Source organism: Ursus arctos, unplaced genomic scaffold, assembly GCF_023065955.2.
Source record: "Ursus arctos isolate Adak ecotype North America unplaced genomic scaffold, UrsArc2.0 scaffold_25, whole genome shotgun sequence".
In the NCBI taxonomy this organism is placed as follows: domain Eukaryota; kingdom Metazoa; phylum Chordata; class Mammalia; order Carnivora; family Ursidae; genus Ursus; species Ursus arctos.
In genome coordinates this window covers 33,974,642-33,995,236 of record NW_026622930.1, presented here as the reverse complement: position 1 = coordinate 33,995,236, position 20,595 = coordinate 33,974,642, and the positions used below count along the sequence as shown (strand labels likewise).

Genomic DNA, 20,595 nt, shown 5'->3' with positions numbered 1-20,595 from the left:
TATTCTCATGTCTTTGGCTAAAAGATGATAAATTTTACAGAATGGTAACTTCTAAACATTGTTGTATCAGCAAAGAACTGATTTAAATTTAAGATTATTTCCCGGGCTTGTCTCCAATAAGAAGGCCAAGAAAAAAAGATTTTTAAAAACAAGCTTAATTTTAGTTGACTCTTGGAGTAACTTATGTTGAGACTCTGTGTTATCATAAAAAATTAGTGTTTTTTTTTTTTTTTTGTATTTGATCCTCTAATTATAAGCTTGGTTATCCCACTGTACTACATCTCCAGAAGGAGTACTGCTATTTAAAGTTGAGGCTTACTTACAGGTTTTGTGATCACTCATATTTGATAGGTAGGAAAAAGCAAATGACCACATTTGGATATGATAAAACCTGTGAAGTATAAAAAATAATGAACATGATGAGAGTGATGGGGAAGAGGCTTATAAAACTGAGAAAGAGGGTGGCCCAGTCCATTAAGTGTCCAACTCTTGGTTTCGGCTTAGGTCATGATCTCCTGGGTCATGAGATCAAGCCCCGTGTTGTGGCAGGCTCCTCACTCAGCAGGGAGTCTGCTTGAAGAGTGGCTCCTTCTGCCCCCCACCACCGCTCGCACACCTGCATGCACTCCCTCTCAAATAAATAAATAAACCTTAAAAAAAAACCAACCTGAGAAAATAAACTTCCAGCTGAGCCCTGTAACACCATTATAGTCTAAGATTTCTCATGTGTTTCCATGATCAACTCACACAATTTCATATGGGTGGTGACATTTCCCCTAGGAAAAGTAAAACTATTAAAAAAAAAAAAATACTGTAGGCTACATAAGAATCCATAGGGACCTCGGTTTTTTAATCTGAAAAAACTTAAAAGTTGAATCTCTCTCCGTTGCACAAGACTGTTTTAAGTTTAATTTCTCAAGGAGGCAGTAAGCTGTAGGTTTGCTTTTTCCAACTACAATTACTCTTTTTCATAAAATTTTTTGAAAATGTTTTGAATCTTAAGTGAGAATAATATAAAAATAAAACATCACATAATCAGTTGTTACCCTTTTTAGAAAAGGATGAACATGGAAATAGGGTGCAAAGTGTCCTGTGCATCACTAATGTTGACACATTGAGCTAATGCCTAAAATGCTTCACAGATGACTCTTCTGTTCCAAAGCATTGTGTAAAGCTCTTCCACTGTTAGTTGGATGAATATTTTAAATTATGGCTATGATTTTTAACTTTTATTTGTATATTATTAACAGTTTTGCTTTATTCAAAGATGCTATCTATTATCAGATGTTCTCTGTTAATTGTGTGTAGTTTTAATGGTTTTCTATGATAGTAAATAAGACTTTAGTTTTTCCTGTGGGGTGCCATTGGTTTGTTACTAAATGGTTTAGCAACTAGTAACAGAGAATTGAGACTATGCCATGTACTCCTAGGTAAATCACAATTGTTAAAGGCTGGTTTCATTATCTCTTAAATGAGTTCTCACTCATCAGTCCCCTTCTTCAGAGTGCTATAAGGCACTGGATATTGGATCATTTTTCTGACCAGCCTTCAGTGTCATGTATTACTTTAACTCACACCCAATGGATATTTTCTTTTAGTTGTAGAATTATTAGTAGGTACTCTTCATTCACAAGGTAAAAGCTCTGAAACAACTCTGAGGCATTGTAATATAAAGAGTAATGTCTAGTCTGTTCAGGCTGCTATAACAAAAATACCAAAGACAGTGTAGCTTATAAACAACAGAAACTTATTTCTCACAGTTCTGGAGCCAGGGAAGTCCAAAATCAAGTCCAGATTTGGTATCTGGTGAGGACCTGCTTTCTTGTCCATGAACAGCACCTTCTCACTGTGTCCTCATATGGTGGAAGGGGCTAGGGAGTTCTGTGGGGTCTTTTAAAAGAGCACTAATCCCATTTGTAAGGGTTCTACCCTCATGACCTAAGCACCTCCCAAAGATCCAACTTTGGGCCATAGCCCATTTCTGTGAATAAAGTTTTATTGAGAAATAGGCACATGCATTCATTTACTTATTGTCTATGGCAGCTTTCCTGCTACAAAAGCAAAAGAGGCCCACAAAGCCTGAAATATTTACTATCTGGCCCTTTATAGAAAAATGTTTGCTGAACCTTGGTTTGGACCACTGTTTATGAGTTATGTCAGAATTTTCCTCTCATCTTTTATTCCAACCACTCAGAGGGTTTATGTATGAAGAGATCATTTAAGAGGGGGAAAGAAATGACAGAACAAAAATGTAGTATTCAGGTACTGGCACCAACTTATTTCTCTCCCTTATGTTAATTTACCTATTTCTTTGCTATGGGTTTTCACTTCCCCTGATGTCTGTAGTGCTCTGTGTTGGGAAATAAGTGCAGCTGACTGGCCTAGGGGAAAACAGTATGTTTTTCTCAGTGGTGGAAATTTACTGTAGGAACGAATCTTGGATGTTAGGGACTAATTTTTGAATTTCATGGTCTTAATGGAAAATAAAGGATGAGAACCAGCATCAGTGTGAGTATCAATCTTTATGAAGAATTTGATTCTCTTCTTATGATTTTGTGTCATCCTGTGATGAAGTACAAATAAGTCAGACTTCCAAATGTTGTTTGTTTTATAGGTCTATAATGACAGATCTATACTACCTCAGTCAAACAGATGGAGCGGGTGATTGGCGGGAAAAAGAGGCCAAAGATCTGACAGAGCTGGTCCAGCGGAGAATAACATACCTTCAGGTAAGAAAGGTAAAGAAATAAATATAAGTGAAAAAAGAAGGAAAATCATAATAAGGCTAAGAGTTGCTGTTGGTTTCGTCTTCCTAGCCCTTTTTTTTTTTTTAAAGTATTTACTCATTTTACATATTTATTCAGAAAGATGGTATGTTATGTCTTCAGTGCAATACAAAGATGGCTAAAACAAAGCCCCTGCCTCAGAGGAGCTACTTCTTAGACACACACACACACAACCACACACACTACAATGAAAAGGAGGAAGTGATACATTTTATGTGAAACATATAAATGAAATGCTCATTGGAGAAAGATGTCAGGGAACCTTTGTGGAAAAGATTTTTGAATTGAGCCGAAAAGGACAATTAGGTAGGATTTAGACACATAGAAAGGGAAAAGAGTGTACTAGCTGGAGCATGTGATATGAATAATGGTCGATAGCTGGAAGGAGCAGGACAGGAACCCATTGAGTCATGGGATATTTTAATTTGTCTGTAGTTTTGGGTTGGATAAACAAGTGGGGTGTAAAATAAGCTGGAAAACGTAGGTTTCGGAGCCAGATTGCAGAGGTCCGTGGGTGCAGGTTAAGCTTTATAGTGCATAAGCAGCAAGTGGTTGCTGAAAGATTTTGTTTCATAAACATCATTATAACAACAAACAGCCACAAGTCCCAGGCCCTTTTAAATTTATTCTTGTCATTTTTTGTGTGTTTTCTTCTAGCTCTTATTAATATGCATACCCAGTCTTACATATTTGTAAGAACAGAATTGATTTACCTTTTAAATTTTGTTTTTTTCCTTAATATGCCATAAGCTTTTTTCTATTTTGGAGTCACAACCCACTTTTGAAAGATTTTTACACCTAAGAGCAGTATGATGAGGGTGGTGCTACTGATCTGTATTATTTTGGGTGAACTGGATTAGTTTTGGAAGAGACTAGAAGCAAGGAGACCATTTAGGAGGTGAGGACCACCCTGCAGGTAATGGAGGTATGTGGCAGTTTGCATTGGAAGTGAAGAGACAAAGTTGAGAGAGACTGGGAAGGTTGAACTGATAGCCCCTTCCAAGTGGGTGAAGGACTGTGCATTGTTATCTGACAGGGAACTTAAAGAAAAAATAGTCTTGGGGTAAACAGTGAATTAGTAAGTAACTTCAAAATGCTGGAAGTTGAAAACTGCGCCCATCTTTTCTAATACTATTAATGGTGTACTTTCTGTGTCCAATCACTCTGCTTTCCTTCTAAGATTAAAGTGTCTTGTAAAAGCAAAATAATAGCCAGTGACCTAATTCTCCAAGGTGCACATTTTCCTACACTTAAGTAGGAAAAAATAGAAAATCAAGTGTTTAAAGAGATCATTAAAAACCAAACTGATTTTGGCATGCTATCTTGGTCTCATACTCCCATGACCATTCATCAGAGGTGTCTGCAGAATGAGAAACACTTGCCTCCTGTAGGGAAGAGGTAATTATCTCCTATCAACTAGAACCTGATTCAATGAACTATAAACAGCTGGTGGTGCAGAACTCTCATCCTCATTTAAAATGGAAATAACTATGGTTTCTCAGTTTCTTCCATTTCCACATATTCATTAGATTTTTATTCAACAAAAGTTATATTTAAACTATGATTTGGTCATAGTTCAGCTACACATACTGTAGCAAGTACCTGCCACCTGCTTTATTTTTTCTTCTTGGCCAAGTGCTTTTACTTATAGTGCAAATTTGATCCTCTATGTGCTGATTTCTGTGGTTCTTTGTTAGAGAATTTCACTTGTAAATCATGCTAATGATTTAAAACCATGTTGGCTTTTTTAATATTTTAGACTATAGCAAAACAGCATTTCAGTTGGACCTTTCAGTTTCAAATATTGCTATTTAACAGATGCTTACTTTCATGCTTTTTTTTCCCACTGAGAAAGAAAAAAGTGGTTTTTAATATTCAAGGAGATGAGGAAAATCTCAGTAGGAAAAAACATTTTTCTGAAGAAAAATATTTTTCTTTAATTATTTAATTATTTAATGTCATTTTTGCCATCTAGTCCAAAAGTTCTTTGAAGTCAGGAACTATATATATTTTTTTAAAGATTTTATTTATTTGACAAAGAGACAGCCACCGAGAGAGGGAACACAAGCAGGGGGAGTGGGAGAGGAAGAAGCAGGCTCCCAGCAGAGGAGCCTGATGTGGGGCTCGATCCGATAACGCCAGGATCACGCCCTGAGCCAAAGGCAGACGCCCAACAACTGAGCCACCCAGGTGCCCCAGGAACTATATTTTTAACATAGTATTGTTAGAGATTAACAATGCCAGTCACTCACTCTTTACCTTCTTTGGATAGAGGTGAATAAGAATCCTTTCTCCCATTCCAACAAAATTAAACACATAATTTGTAAGGAATGCTTTCTCTGACTGTAACTTTTATTCCCACCTTAGAAAAGCACAACAGCTACTTTAAAAAGAATGATTTGTTACTGGTTTAACTAAATGGATTAGAGAGTTTAATGAGATGAGGTGAGCTATTTATACACATTTTTAAAAGTGATTATATTTTTTCCTGTTATAACTTTTCTTGGTATTCAAATGTATTGGTGTTCCTAAACCATTACTTTAAGTGAAATATTGTAAAGGGCCATTTAAGTAACTTAAATTCTAAAAGACTTCAACAGGCTTAGAAACTGAGTAGTATACTCGAAAATAAATCTGTAAAGGGAGATAAAGAAAAAAATCTTTGACCTTTGATACTTGTATTCTACATTAAAATAATATGTACAACTTAATTGAGATTTTTAGAAGGCTCTCTTTATTTGGCCTATCAGAGCAGTTATATAAAGAATGATAACAATTTATAGCTAACTAGGAAATACTAGGGAAAAGATACAATAAAAGAAAGTGTTTTTAAAAGTTTAAGTCTGTTCTGGAGATTTTAGTCATTTAAACACCTTATTGTATTCCCAATAAATAATTCAGATGATTTTATAATTTACTTCAGTGATTGGTTTGGACATTTGAAAACAGTTTCAGTTTTACTAGATTTTTATTCATTCTGATGAAATTTATTATCAGTTCTCATTATCACCAACAAGCAGTTTTCTAAACTCTAATTTATTTAAGGTATAATGCAAGACCTGGTCAAAGAAAACAACCTAGATTAAACCCTTGTTTTAATCCGTAATAGGTTTCATTTTAGATCTAAGCCTTTTTGCAACTCTCCAGTCCTTTGAGCAAATATCATTATGTCTCATGAAAATCCTGCTTGACTTAGTCATGTAGTTCAGTCAAGTTTAGTCTCAATTTAGATTTTCATTCATTTATTCTATACCTTGGTTTTACTTGGGAGAAGCAATTTCACGAAAGCTAGAAAGTAAAAAAAATACATATGGTAACTAGACTTCAGTGGGACAAAGTTCCATGGTTGTCTTAGTTAAAATTATTTTCTCTTTAGAGTTGAAGGGCTTATGGCGTGGTATAAAAAGGCTAAACTGACTAAAAGATTATAATAATCTTATTGAGGACAACCTTGGGTATGTTGCTAGGCTCAAGTAGAATGGAGCAAGTAATTCTCATAAGAACTTAGTCTTCTATATGTTTACCTGAAAAGTTCTTTATCCATAAAGTGAACATGTAATATTGGGTTGTTTTAAATACTATTTTGTGCTGGTCTTTACTAGTGTGCTGTATAAATCATAATAAGTTGAGAAAGTGCTGTTTTTTATATTTTGAAACCTAATTTCTGATATCAACTCCAGACTCATTTTAAAAACTACACATTGCTGATATTTTCATCACGAGTCCTTTGCCATAATATAAGTCATTTTTCTAGACTTTTGAATGACATGGAAGAGATTCTGTTTTCATACTGTTATTAGAATTTACTTTGTGGCTTCTAATCAGCTCATATTAAATTCTAATCAGCTCATATTAAACAAACACAATGAAAAAGACCACAAACAGTTTGAAATTGGCAACCACAATGGTGAGAGCTGCTAGTTAGGGCGTATAGCTTATGGCAAAAGGCATTTCCCAGTTTAATTCGAAATTATCTGTCTTCTGGTTCAGGATGATTTTTTTTCCACTTAGACCCAAAGTTGACTATTTAAGCAATATTGAGCCCATTTTCATTGGAATCTAAGTAAAGCATATAAAAAATAACTATAGTAAAAGATGTTTTTTGGGGGACATTGCTTGTTTATGTTGTGAATAGGACTTTACTAACCTACCAATTTCCAGTAAATTTTCCTTGTTTTCATAGAAAAGTAAAAGATGTACAAATGGAGAACAAGTATTTCACATTTTAAAGGAAGATAGAGAGTTGTTTTTTCCATTCAAAAACAACAGACTAGCTAGAGAAATAGCAATTTCTCTTTTCCTATGTGGATTCCAACAACTGTAGATGTTCTATAAAATGGAAAGTGGCCAGGTCATGCTAGGAATGCATTGTTGAGGCTATTAAACATGTATTTCAGATTGTGAAGAGTACCTAACTCCAACACAGGATGTAGACACATTTGTCTTTGACAGGACAGATTCTTTAAAATAGATTTAAGGCTAGTATATAACTATAAACTTCATTTGTCTGCTGGTGTACTGATCATGAGATCAAACCCATCATCAGGTGTCCTCAGAGTTGTGAAGTGTGTTCTAATGAGTGATTCAGACGATAGTTATATTTCTGCCCAACAAGGATGAAAACCAAACATAAAGTCAGAGGTAGTAATACTTGTAACTCATAAGGCAAAGTCATTAGTTTAGCTGTATTAAGATGTTAATTAAATATATAGAACAACTGGAGTAGGGAGAAATTTTTAGGACATTTTTGTGTTTGAAAGAAATTATTAGTTTGAGAAGAGATCAAATAAAGAAAATTAGACAGTTCCTTAGAACTAAGACATATCTTTGGGAGAATATCTTTCCCAAGAGCAAAAATATAAACAGGTTTGAGGAGGAAAGAACTAGACGTGGTAAGTAGATACAGTGTCAGGGGCAGCTTTCATAAAATGAAAGAAGGGATTGTTATACTAGAAGTTGAAAAAGGACAAAGGTGGTGATAAAAAAAAGAAAATGTCTTAAAGGTAGTTTTCTAAGTATTATTAAAAACCACATTATCTTGAATTCTTACAGATTTCACAGAGCCCTTGCATGTGGGAGCATAGGTCTGATTGAATTGTTTGTTTGTTTATTCAGCAAGTATTTGGATGTACTGGACATTAGGTATGTTGCTTAGGATTTAGTTTTGAACAAACAAATATGGTATGTTGTCTGCCCTCAGAAAGCTTAAAGTTTAGTAACATTCCCAGAGTATCTCTGAATTAATTATCCTCAAATACAAACAACTGCACACACACACACATAATTTTTTTTAATTCCTGTATTTTTTTTGTTTTGATGCTTATGTTTTTGTCTCATTATTCATATCTTTTTACTAATTCCCCTATCTCTATTACACTAATTTTTGCTACAGGCTTTTTTTTTAAGATTTTTTTTTATTTGTCAGAGAGAGAGAAAGAGAGTACAAGCAGGGGGAGCAGCAGGCAGAGGGAGAAGCAGGCTCCCCGCTGAGCAAGGAGCCCAGTGTGGAACTCGATCCCAGGACCCTGGCATCATGATCTGAGCCGAAGGCAGACCCCTAACTGACTGAGACACCCAGGCCTCCCACTACAGGCTTTTTTATTATTCTTTTTACAGAAGTTTTTATTATGGAAACCTTAAGCATATATAAAAATGAGAGACTAGTGAATCCCTATGCTTCCATTTTCCAGCTCTAATAATCATCAATTCATGATCAGTGTTGTTTCATCTGTACTGCCACCACTTCTTACCATCTCCAGGATCATTTTGAAACAAATCCTAAACATTTTATCATTTTATTTATAAATATTCAAAATAAATTTCTAAACGTTAAAGATACTTTTTCGAAACATAACCACATAGTATTATCACACCTAAGCATGGCATAGTAAGAATAGTTCTCTAATATCAAATAACCAGTCATCAATCAAATTTCTCTGATTGCCCATCACATTTTTAATGTGCTATTTAAAAACTGCTTATCTGCGGAGGAATTCCAAAAAATGGCAGAGTAGGGAGCACCAAGAATCTGTCTTCCCACCTAGACATCAGTTGCACTGGCAGAAACGAATATAACCAGTTTGGAAGTCTAGAGTCAGTTGAAGGCTTACAACTTCCAGGGGAAAGCTTCAACTGTACATTGCATTAAGTTTGGTCAATTTCAGCTCTTAAGCTCCACAGCAGCTGCCTATCCCTCACCTCCAGCCTCATGGCAGCAGCTGTGTCCGTGTTCCTAAAATACAAGGATGGTTCAGCATATGAAAATTAATCACATTTGCATCAACAAAATAAAGGGAAAAAAAACCATCTGATCAACTTGGTTGATGCAGAAAAAAACATTCAACAAAATTCAATACCTTTTCATGGTAAAAACACTGAACAAAATAGGAACAGAAGGAAACTACCTCAACATATAAAAAAGCTTGATTTTTGTGTATTGATCTTGTATCCTGCAACTTTGTTAAACTCATATGTTAGTTCCAGTAGCTTTCTTGTAGATTCCGTCAGGTTTTCCACATAGATTATCATGTCATACCTAAATAAACACATTTACTTAGTCATTTTCAATTTGGATGTCATTTTTGCAGTACTCTCTTAAAATTCATTCACCTTAATTAAATAGTATAATTTAGTATTAGCATAATGTACAGTAAATCACAAATTCAGTTCCTTCTTTTAAAATCCTTGCCAAAGTCTGATTTGGGATTTTAGATTTTCTTAGCAAGAGTTTAAAAACATTTTGAGATGCCTAATGGTTATGGAGGCACTTTTTAAATTCCTAGGAGTGCAGTCAGCCAACTCTGCTAGCATTTTGTTGTTGTTTAAGTACTTATTTGAGAGAGAGAGAGGGAGAACATGAGCAGGGAGGGCAGAGGGAAAGGGAGAGAGAATCTGAAGTGGACTGTGCGTTGAGCCTGACGCAGGGCTCGGTCTCATGACCTGGAGATCATGCCTGAACTGAAACCAACAGTCGGATGCTTAACTGACTGTGCCACCCAGGTGCCCCAGCATCTTGCTGTTTTTAAGTTTTTATACTTCTTATATACTTGTATCTTCTTAATTATCAATAAGAAGTCTTTTTAAAAAAATTTTTTTTGTTTAATGTATGTTTATTTTTTTTCTTCCAAGTTTTTACTTAAATTCCAGTCAGTTAACATAAGTGTATTATTAGTTTGAGAAAGACTTTTAAAACATCATTTCTTAGTTGAGGTATATAACAGAATGCATTTGAGGTTCTTAACATCTGTTACCTACAAAAAAATAAGCAACTGATGACATTCTAGATGCTACTCCCCTAAACCATTTTATCTTTGGGGATAGAAACAATAAAGATTTTATCCTCCTTACTTTTTTGCATAGAAGTTGAACTTAAATTGGATTTTGTCTAATTTAGGTATATCACCCTAGCATCTACTTGTTTTGAACATTATTCCATTTCCTCAGTGGTTTTCTTTTTCTGGAAATAAGCCTCTTTTTTTTCCCTAAGAAATGGCAAATTTCACTATACTTCGACTCTGCCCTACATTATAATGTACACAGTATTGTTATAGAAACAATTTTCCAAATCTTAAAGCCAGTCTGGTTTCCACATAGAAATAATGTTACAACTGGGGATTTTGACCCCAACTACCAAGTCCCAGGCCAGAGGTTCATCTTCCAGAATCCCTGTCTCAATTCCAGCAAGGAAAGAACTGGGGAGTAGCAAAGTTCCCAGGAAAGGAAGAGGGAGGCTACTGACCAGAGGTGGATTCAGATTTAGGGGCTGGACCTGAAACCTCTACAGTCTTTGACACTCTCTTTTATAAAAAGGAATACAAATACAGAATTAAATGTTAAAGTAAATAGTTACAGTCGATTCTCATTGTTTGCATAAATTATGTTCTGTAAAGTCACCAAAAACACTGGATTAGTGAACCACTGCTCCTGGGTTCCTGTGAATCTTTGGTCACAAATTTTTGTCAACCAATTAATATATGATCTGTGTTATATATGTTTCTGTTTAAAAACATTTTGTATAATATATATTGTTGATCCACTAACATTTAACTCATAGCTTCTAGCACTGCAAGTCATACTTGAATGAAGCTTATGTAACACACATGTTTTTTCAGTAAAGCACATCACAGTTTTCCTGTGCTTAGGAATGCTAGACAGCACTTCACTATGCTTAGGCGTGATTTTAAACAGTGAAGTAGTCAACAAATGCACAAAAATGCAAAAAACGTGGCATTGTATAGACTGCAAAAAGGATGCTTGTTCATAGTGTGACAGCTAAAACAAGAAGGCAAAATGCTATCTTGTTTGACCTCAGCTGAGAACTGTGTGCTTCAGGCAGCCCACATTTTCACTGTATTGGCTTGTGTCCGCAAGTGACCCTGAGAGCACCTCAAGTATTGATTTTGAGATTGCAAGTAAATTTTAGCTAGTAGGCAAATTTGCAAATATGGAACTTATGACTAGTGAGGATCAGTTGTTTAAAATGAAAAAAAGAAATACCAACAAATTAAAAATTTTACAAAGTTGACATATGCCATAACACAATACTCCAGAAAAATTGAAAGTCTTATTAATTGCCTGATACTCTTTATAATACTGTTTTCCCCATATTTCTTAGCTTCATACTCTTTATGATTTATAGGATTTTCTATAAAGTGAATTTACAGTGATTTTGTAATATTTCTTATAAAGAGAATGGAAAGATCGAATCAGATCTTTTTATAATTTCTTTCAATACTTTATTTATTTGAGAGAGAGAGACAGAGATGGCGGGAGAGAACACAAATGGGGAGGAGAGGGAGAAGCAGGCTCCCCACTGAGCAGGACACCTGATGGCAGGGCTCGATCCCAGGACCCCAGGATCATGACCTGAGCCGAAGATGCTTAACCGACTAAGTCACCCAGGCACCCGAAAAAAGTTGTTTTTTAATTATTGGTACTTGTGATACATAAAATTTACAACTTTACATATCTCATGTTTATAGTACTGCTGTAAGCTTGTTCTATACAAAGTAATTCATATAAATTCTATATCATGTGATCCTTATCATAAAAGGAAAAAAGAATAATACATATAATTGTTTAGCTACATTTTGAATTGCATACACTACATTTTTGAGGATATTAATGACAGAAAACTTCTGTGTTGACTAGGCATTATTGGGAACTGACTCCCAATTCTCTGATTACCTGACACTTCCCATGCTGGGTGCAGTGGGACCCATTGACATTGTAGTATGTCCCCTTGCCCTGTATCTATGTCACAAAAATAACTGCACAAAAGTAATCCTGAACCACATAAATATATCCCTGTAGATCTAAACTAAATGAATCCCCAGCTTAATTTTCCTATAACAGGATCCCAGAAATGCTGAAGGCCACTTCACTGCCACCCAGTACTGACTCCGACACCAGGAAAGTGAGATGGGAGGGAATTCCAAGTGGGACAAGGCAGCCATCTTAACTCATTGTGGTCAAAGTTTACAATTTTTGCAAAAACATATGACCAGATGAACACATTACATAAACACTTCTCCTCCCAGGGCCTTTGAAGGGACCTGTTCAAATGAGGGTCCCTGCAGCTTACATTTCAGTAAACCCACTCTGCTCCTAAGGAAGCCCTTCTCACGGAACTAGGAGGGAATCTTATCGCCCTTAGACATAAGATTACCTAAGAACCACTGTAATTAAGAAGCCTGAAATAAAGACATACGGGAAAATTAGATGAAAAGTAATAGATGCTGACTATTTAAGATTGAGTGAGTTCTGTCTATCTCAAAGACATAGATAACAAAGAAAAACTAGCTTGCCTCCAGTTAAAATTTCACCTTATTTATAAAGTAGCTTTCTTTTTTTTTTTTTTTTAAAGATTTTATTTATTTATTTGACAGATAGAGACAGCCAGTGAGAGAGGGAACACAGGCAGGGGGAGTGGAGAGGAAGAAGCAGGCTCCCAGCAGAGGAGCCCGATGTGGGGCTCGATCCCAGGACTCCGGGATCACGCCCTGAGCTGAAGGCAGACGCTTAACGACTGCGCCACCCAGGCGCCCCTATAAAGTAGCTTTCTGACTAGGACTTTCAGTCATTCAATCCCTAGAGTATGCAGCACTTTCTCAAATTGACCAGCCTACGATTGATTATCAGCTGCTCTTCACTGACCACCCACAACCTTTGTGTCAGACTGCCATGCTTTAGGTGTAAGTCCTGGTTACTGTAGACAATAACCATGTCTGTTCAGTAAGTCTTAGATGTGAGTCAGTGATAAATCATAAAAGCATACAACTACATGTCTATGCGATCAATTAAAATATATACATGTGCTCTGACACTAGAAAATGGTGTGATGGTTCTCCTATTGCTTATAGTACTGTAGTAGCTATTCTAAAAAGTGTTTGGATGTTCTGTATGGGATGCCATCATATGTTTGACCTACCTAAGCCAAAAATGCCAGTTGTGATAAATATTTATCAGGGGGTGGTGTGTGTGATTTATACAGCTCGTATCACTTCAAAAACCCATCTGAGAAAGGTTAGTACTGATTCTGTTTTTTCTATAGAAAATTGAGACACTCAAGTCATTACATTGGTGTTATACTGGGTTCAAGGTTTGGATCAATCATTTTGAAAATAGATGACAAAACATCCAAATATTTCAAGGTCTCATTAAAGTCCTTTAATTGGAAGGTAAAAGGGAAGAAATATTTCTTCTTAATCTTCTGCTACATTAAAGGAAGTTGTGAGGATGAATAATGCCTGTAAGCTGCCCCTTCTATACACTTTCTGTATTGCTAGGTAGTAAGCATAACTCTTACGAGGCAGGTGTTGTTATATTCAATATGTAGGAGAATAAATTGAGGCTTAGAGAAGTTTGCGTAACTTGCCTAGTAAGTGGCAGAGGGGAGAGGCAGAGTCTTAACGTCATTATATTCACCATTAGCAAGTGCTTTGAGGAGCCAGTATTTTGTTTGTTTTTGTTTTGTTTCATTTTCCTGGTGCTTTGTTGAAGGTGATGAACTGAATATAAGCTTTAGGGGCTGCTTTTAATATTGGCTGGTGAAGCCACATCCTTTTTTGCATCTGCCCATCATTAGCAACATAAAACCTTGCCACAGAAACCTTAAACAATTAGATTTCTCATGTACCTAGTTAATAGAGGAAATTAAAGTATAACTTTTAAATAACTAAATGAATAGAACCATAAAATACGAAGTTTCTAGAAGTGTCTTTTGCCTATATATATTGTTTCTACCTCTTAAGAAGATTTCTTTGTCATTATAAGAGATTTTTAATTTGCAAAAGTCAGAGAATATAGACTTTTTTTCAGTAGTGGACAAGTCTGAAGAAAAAAGAGATACATAATATTATAATATGGAGATTCTATGAGAAGTACGTTCAAAAAGTCATTATTTTTGTCTTTAATCGTAACAGTAGTCATGAGAAGTGATTCTCTTTCTTTGGATTATAAAAAGTTTAACTTAATGGTGGTAGAATGTAGAATGATGTGCTAAGTAGATTAAAATTCAGATAGAGGTGTGAGTAGAAAGCCTGATTTTTCACAGAAGAAATGTTAAACATGTCCTGACTTCCCCATTATATCTAGCAAACATCTTTCTTTCCAGGTGGTAAGAAACAAATATTACTTGATTCTATCCAGTTTTCAGTGTTGTTCCATACACAGTAGTGGTATCCTTCAAGTATATATATGGATGAGGTAAATGTCCTCTTCAAGATTTTAGCAGCTGAAACATTAAGGAAATACTACTAGCAGTATAAGTAGAAAGTAATGCGGGCATTGGATCCTAGGTTTATTGAAGAACTAAATCTGTGTATCTCACTAATGGTAAAAGATCTCAGAACTTGTATCAAATCAGAATACAAAACAGAATAAGACATAGGTTCCAATATTCTTAAGAAACATGTATTCCTACCCATCTTGTCTAATGTTGTCTTTCCTTTTGCCAACCTGTTTTTACAGATTTTATTGGCCTAGACCAGAAGTCAACAAACTACTACCCTCAGGCCAAATCTAGCTCAGCTATTTTTGTAAAGTTTTATTGGAACAAAGTCATGCATATTTCTTTAAATATTGTCTATGATTATTTTCAGGCTACAGTGACAAAGTTAAATAATTATGACAGAATATCTGACCTGCAAAGCCAGAGATACTTACTGTATGGTCCTTTACAGGAAAAGTTTGTTAATTGTGGCCTAGACAGTAGTAGAAATAATTCTTAAATATTTTTGCCTTCTGTTTTCCTTTGCTTCCTCCTCCTGTTCCTTCAGCTACGTATGAGCTCTTGTCTGTATTTGAGATATCAGCTTTCTGGGCATATGCGTTTGTCTTCCCCATACTGAAGTTCCTTCCCCAATTGGTTATTTTTTTCCATTTATGAATGAGTTGAAGAGTTTTTACTGGTTAGATCATGGAACTAGATATGAAGTGTATGTAGATTCTCAAGAATATGCTCTGTTACCGACTTTGGCCATATTCACTTTAGATTGTTATTAGCCCAAAGGCCGAGAAGCAGTCACTTTAGATCATTATTAAGAGCACAGTGATCTCCTTAAGATACAGTAAGGAACACTTAATGATTGTGAAGCTTTCAAATGCAAAATGTTATCTGTTTAAATATTGGGGCCACGTCTTGATTTACTCTAAATAATATCAGATTCTACTAGAGGGGCTTTGAAGCATCTAAGCTAATGAAATCAGTTTTTTATTTTACTTTATCTTTGATTTCTTACATGTTGGAGGTAGGGAGGGAATGAGAGTTAGTAGCTTTTTTTTTAGTTCATAATTTTCTTTTGTTTTACTGAATAGCAAAGTTCTTCTGGTATATTTGGGCTTTTGTTGTCATGCTATTACAAGAGGCTCTAATAGCCAGAAAGATTAAGATGCAGATAGGGGTGCCTCAGTGGATTAAGCCTCTGACTCTTGATTTTAGTTTAGGTCATGATCTCAGGGTCATGAGATCGAGCCCTGCATAGAAGCCCACAGAGCTCCACAACGGGAATGGAGCCCACTTGAGATTTTCTCCCTCTACCCCTCCCCCCTTTCCCCTGTTCACATGCTCACGCGCACTCTCCCTCTTAAAAAGAAGATGCAGATAGAAAAAGAAGCAGATAGAGATTTCAATATGGAAAAGTAGGGAGTCACTGACTATATCTGAATGGCTAAAGACAGGTCATTATTTTTACCATTGCTTGTTACTGTTTTCTCTCAACTATTTCATATCTTTCCCAGAGCTATGGCACCTTTTTCTTGTTCCTCTCTCTTCTCATTGGCATAACCATTGTTTATTATTAGACCAAAATGTATCATCTATAAAAAACCAACACTTTTATACACACACACCCCATCATTTCTTTTATCAAATTGAAGCATAGCAGGGACTATCTGGGGTTGTTGGAAGAATTCTAGTTACTATTCTGCCAGTAAAATAGCCTCGTAGCTTTGGACATTTCTCTTGCTTAGAGGTTGTTGTTTTTTGTTTATTTGCTTGTGTGGAAGGTTTTTTCATTTATTTGTTTTACTTTGAATTTTGGTATAAATCCTCTTCCCCTGGAGTGATTTAAGTGGCTGTACTTGCTGGGTTTGGAAGTGTCAGGGCTAGTGGAGGAGACCATACCTTGAAGCTGCAGGCATTGTCAGAAATCAAGAGAGGTGGTTATAGGACGCCCTGTGAGAGGGCTGCTTATGATTAAAGAGTTAGGGGCAGAATAGATACTATGTTTGACTTGCAACCAAAAGACCTAGTGCCCTGCCCTTTGTACATATATAATGGAGGAAAAAGGAAATAAAGCTGTACCCTAAGAAAAAGCTTTTAAATATAAGGAATTTTGCCTGTGTTCAAAGCCTACATCCCATAGAGGCTTTGAATAATCTTTTAAATATTCACTACTAGAGTTCTTTTCTTCAAACAGATGTTATATTTTCCTTTTACATAAGAAGATACAGTACCATAGTGTTCTCAAGATTCAAATTATTGAAAAAAGGTTGGTTTATAATTTTTAAAAGAAACTTATATGAGCAAATGCCTCTGGAAACACAAAGTCATTAGTTTTCCAATAAATAAGTAGCATTATAGATGTGAGTTAAATGTGCATTAAATGAGATTATGTTGGGCTAAAACATAGGCTTCTGTTTCTAGATAAGATGTAGTAAACACATTATACCCTATTCTTCCTGCTAAGTGCCCCCCCCCCAAAAAAAATCCTGTACAACGTGAATCTTCTATATTTGTTTATTTCCTTGTTTTATTCCTGTATATCCCAGTTGGAGGTGCTAGAGAATCCTCCAACCTAAAAGTACTAATGGGTGGAGCCAAAAAAAGGCCTCATTTTGATTACATCTATCCTGTTCCAGGTAAACGTCATGAAAAACGTTGCCCCATGCCCTTCCCGGTACCATCACTGTGGACCTGAAAAACGTTGCCCCATGCCCTTCCCGGTACCATCACTGTGGACCTTGAGCACATAGCCCTGTCCACCATACCTGCCCTGCAGTAGTGAGGGCACCCCCACTTCTCCCAGCTGGTGTTACAACCTCAGAGGCTTTGGACAAAACCTGTCCACCATCCCCACACTGCAGTAATAAGGCAGTTCCCATTCTCACCACCACTAGAGTGGAGGGAGGGTTATAGGGAAAAGAGAGTTAGAGAACAGAATTTTTCAAATCTATGTTTGAATACCTGGACAGACCTCTGAATATCACATGCATGTAATTAATGAGAATTGATGCAGAAAAAAGGTTGAGAACTGAACTCTGGTATGATAGACCACTTAGGCTTCACACTGGTTCTTGGTTAGCCCACAAGTGGGGCAGAACAAAATAACACTGAAAAAGTTTTAATAATTAAGTTGACATTTGAGCCACAACCAATAAAAGTGAGCCAGGAGTCTGTGTAGTTTGCTTCCTACCAAAATGGATCATTTAATAGAAAGCAGAGTCTCATAACATAATATTCACCATATACCAAGAACCAGGAAAATCTTAATTCAAATGACAAAAGATAATCAGCAGCAGATAGTACACTGAGATGACACAGATGTTGGAATTACCTGATAAGGATTTTTAAAAAGATATAATACTAAAAATGCTCCAGTAAGCAATTATAGACTTGAAACAAATGAAAAAATAGAAAGCCTGGGCAAAGAAATAGATGATATAAGGAAAAAACAAATGAAAATTTTAAAACTGAAAAATACAATAATCTAAGTAAAAAAAACTGGCTCATGGTAGGATAGCTGTAACAGAGGAAAGAATCAGTGCACTTGAAGTTAGATCAGTGGAAATTATCCAGTCTGACAACGATTGAAAAAAAAGTAAACAGAGCCTCAGGGACCTCTTAGACAATAACAACAGCAACAAAAATTTATGTTTCTTATCTTTGGAGTCCAAGAAGGAGTGAAGCGTGAGAGTAAGGGATGAAGAAATGACTGAAAACTTCCTAAATTTGGCAAGCCAACAAGTTCAAGAAGTTGAGCAAATTCCCAACAGGACAAACCTAAAGCAATCCATTTCCAGACACTTTTTAAGTAATTTGCTGAAAACTAAAGACAAAAAATTCTTTAAAGCAGCAAAAGAGAAGCACATGCATTACCTATAGAGGAACGATTTGAGTGACAGCAAATATCTCATTGGAAAACATGGAGGCCCGAAAGGGGTAGTAAGATTTTTTTTTAAGTGCCAAAAGAAAAAAACTGGCAACCTAAAATTCTTCATCCAGTGAAAATATAATGAGGTGAAATAAAAACATTTTCAGATGAAGGAAAACTGGAAGGATTCATTGCCAGCAGACTTGGTCTAAAAAAGAAATTCTTCAGATGGGAAGAAAATGATGACAGAAGGAAACTTGGAACGTCAGGAATAAAGAAAATGCAAAAGACAGTAGATATAGGGTAATTGATTAGTCTTCTCCACTTAAATTTTTTAAAATGTTTGGTGGTGGAAAACAAAATTTATAACATAATCTGATGCAGTTTTCAATGTATATAAAGGTAATCTTTAAGACAACTATATCATAAAGGGGGAGAGAGTAAAGGTAGTGAGGTTTCTACGTCCCACTTGAAATAATAAAGTGTTGATATGAGTAGACTAATAAATTATGTGTGTGTGTGTGTGTATATATATAGATGAATCAGAATTGAATACTGAAAGTTCAAATTATGCCCAGGAAAGCAGGAATGGGTGTTGGATTTGTCAATACTTTTGCTTTGTGAATTGGTATATAATCATGTGGATTTTCTTCTTTAAACTGTTAAGTGATAGATTACATTGAATGAATTTTGAATACTTAACCAACTTTGCATTCCTTGAATAAACCCCACTTGGTCATGATATATACATATATCTATATATTTATATATAGATATAGTATATATTCACATATATGTATATATCATAAAATAGGTTGAAAATGATAAAATATGTTGATAAGATGATAAAAAATGTCAACATGATAAAAAAATGTTGACAAAATCCAACACCCATTCATGATAAACACTCAGCAGACTAGGAAAAAATGAGACATTCTTCAATCTGATTTTTATTTTTTTTTATTTTTTTAGATTTTATTTATTTATTCGACAGAGATAGAGACAGCCAGCGAGAGAGGGAACACAAGCAGGGGGAGTGGGAGAGGAAGAAGCAGGCTCATAGAGGAGGAGCCTGATGTGGGGCTCGATCCCATAACGCCGGGATCACGCCCTGAGCCGAAGGCAGACGCTTAACCGCTGTGCCACCCAGGCGCCCCATCAATCTGATTTTTAAAAAAAGAATTTATAAACAACCTACAGGTATCATCACATTTAAGACTAAATGAAATACTTTTCTCCTAAAATTGGGAATGAAGCAATGATACCTTCTCTCACCTATTCTCTCACTCCTACTCATAGAAATGGAAGTTCTTTGCAGTCCAGTAAGGCAAGACAAAGAAATAAATGACATATATACTAGAAAGAAAGAAGACTATCCCTATTTGCAGGTGACATGATTGTCTCCATAGTGAAATTGCAAGTAATCTACCAAACAATAACAATAACCACACAGCTATAAAACTCCTAGAATAAGTGAATTTAGCAAAGTTGTGAGATATGTGATCATCACACAAAAACTCATCATATTTCTATATCCCAGCAAAGAAAAGTTGAAAACCAGAATTTTAAGACATACTACCATTTACAGTGCTCCAGGAATTGAAAATTAAATACTTAGGTAAAAATACTGATGATAAAATAAAATGCTGATGAAAGAAATTAAAAATCTAATGAGTAAATTAATATATTATGTTGGAAGATTCAACATAGAAAAGATGTCAGTTTTTCCCAGACTGATCCATAAGCTTAGCATAATTCCTATTAAAATCCCAGCAAGTCCTTTTTTCTTTTTGTATATATAGACAAGTTGATTCCAAAATTTATATAAAAAGGCAAGGAACTAAAATAGCTAAAGCAACATCGAAAAAGAAGAATTAAGTTTGAGTAATCATACTTTATAGTTTTAAGACTTGACAACTATTGCAACGGTAATCAAGATAATGTTTGGTATTGGAGGAGGGGTAGACCTATATAAATCAATGAAACAGAATAGAATCCCAAATAAACCCATATGGGTATGCTAACTTTTTTTCATTGAGGTGAAATTTATAAAACCATCTAAAATGAACAGTTCAGTGCTATTTAGTGCATTCACAAGGTCGTGCAAACAGTACCTTTATCTAGTTGCACGGATTTCATCAGCTTAAGAGAAGACCTCATACCCATTAAGCAGTTGCTCTCATTCCCCGATTCCCTCTTCCCATAGCCCTTGGAAA

At 35.5% G+C, this 20,595-nt stretch overlaps 1 protein-coding gene across 24 annotated transcripts in view; it reads left to right on the top strand.

Moving 5' to 3' along the window:
- FUT8 (fucosyltransferase 8) overlaps window positions 1–20,595 on the top strand; it is a 282,852-nt gene that overhangs the window by 194,868 nt on the left and 67,389 nt on the right. For 21 of the 24 annotated variants that reach the window (XM_057318427.1, XM_057318424.1, XM_057318420.1 and 18 more), the window contains one exon: window positions 2,615–2,738. In XM_057318427.1, the coding sequence (XP_057174410.1) occupies window positions 2,615–2,738 (124 nt within the window). The remainder of the gene's footprint in view (window positions 1–2,614; window positions 2,739–20,595) is intronic. The other 3 variants (XM_044379748.3, XM_057318426.1, XM_057318422.1) reach the window with 1 other exon arrangement.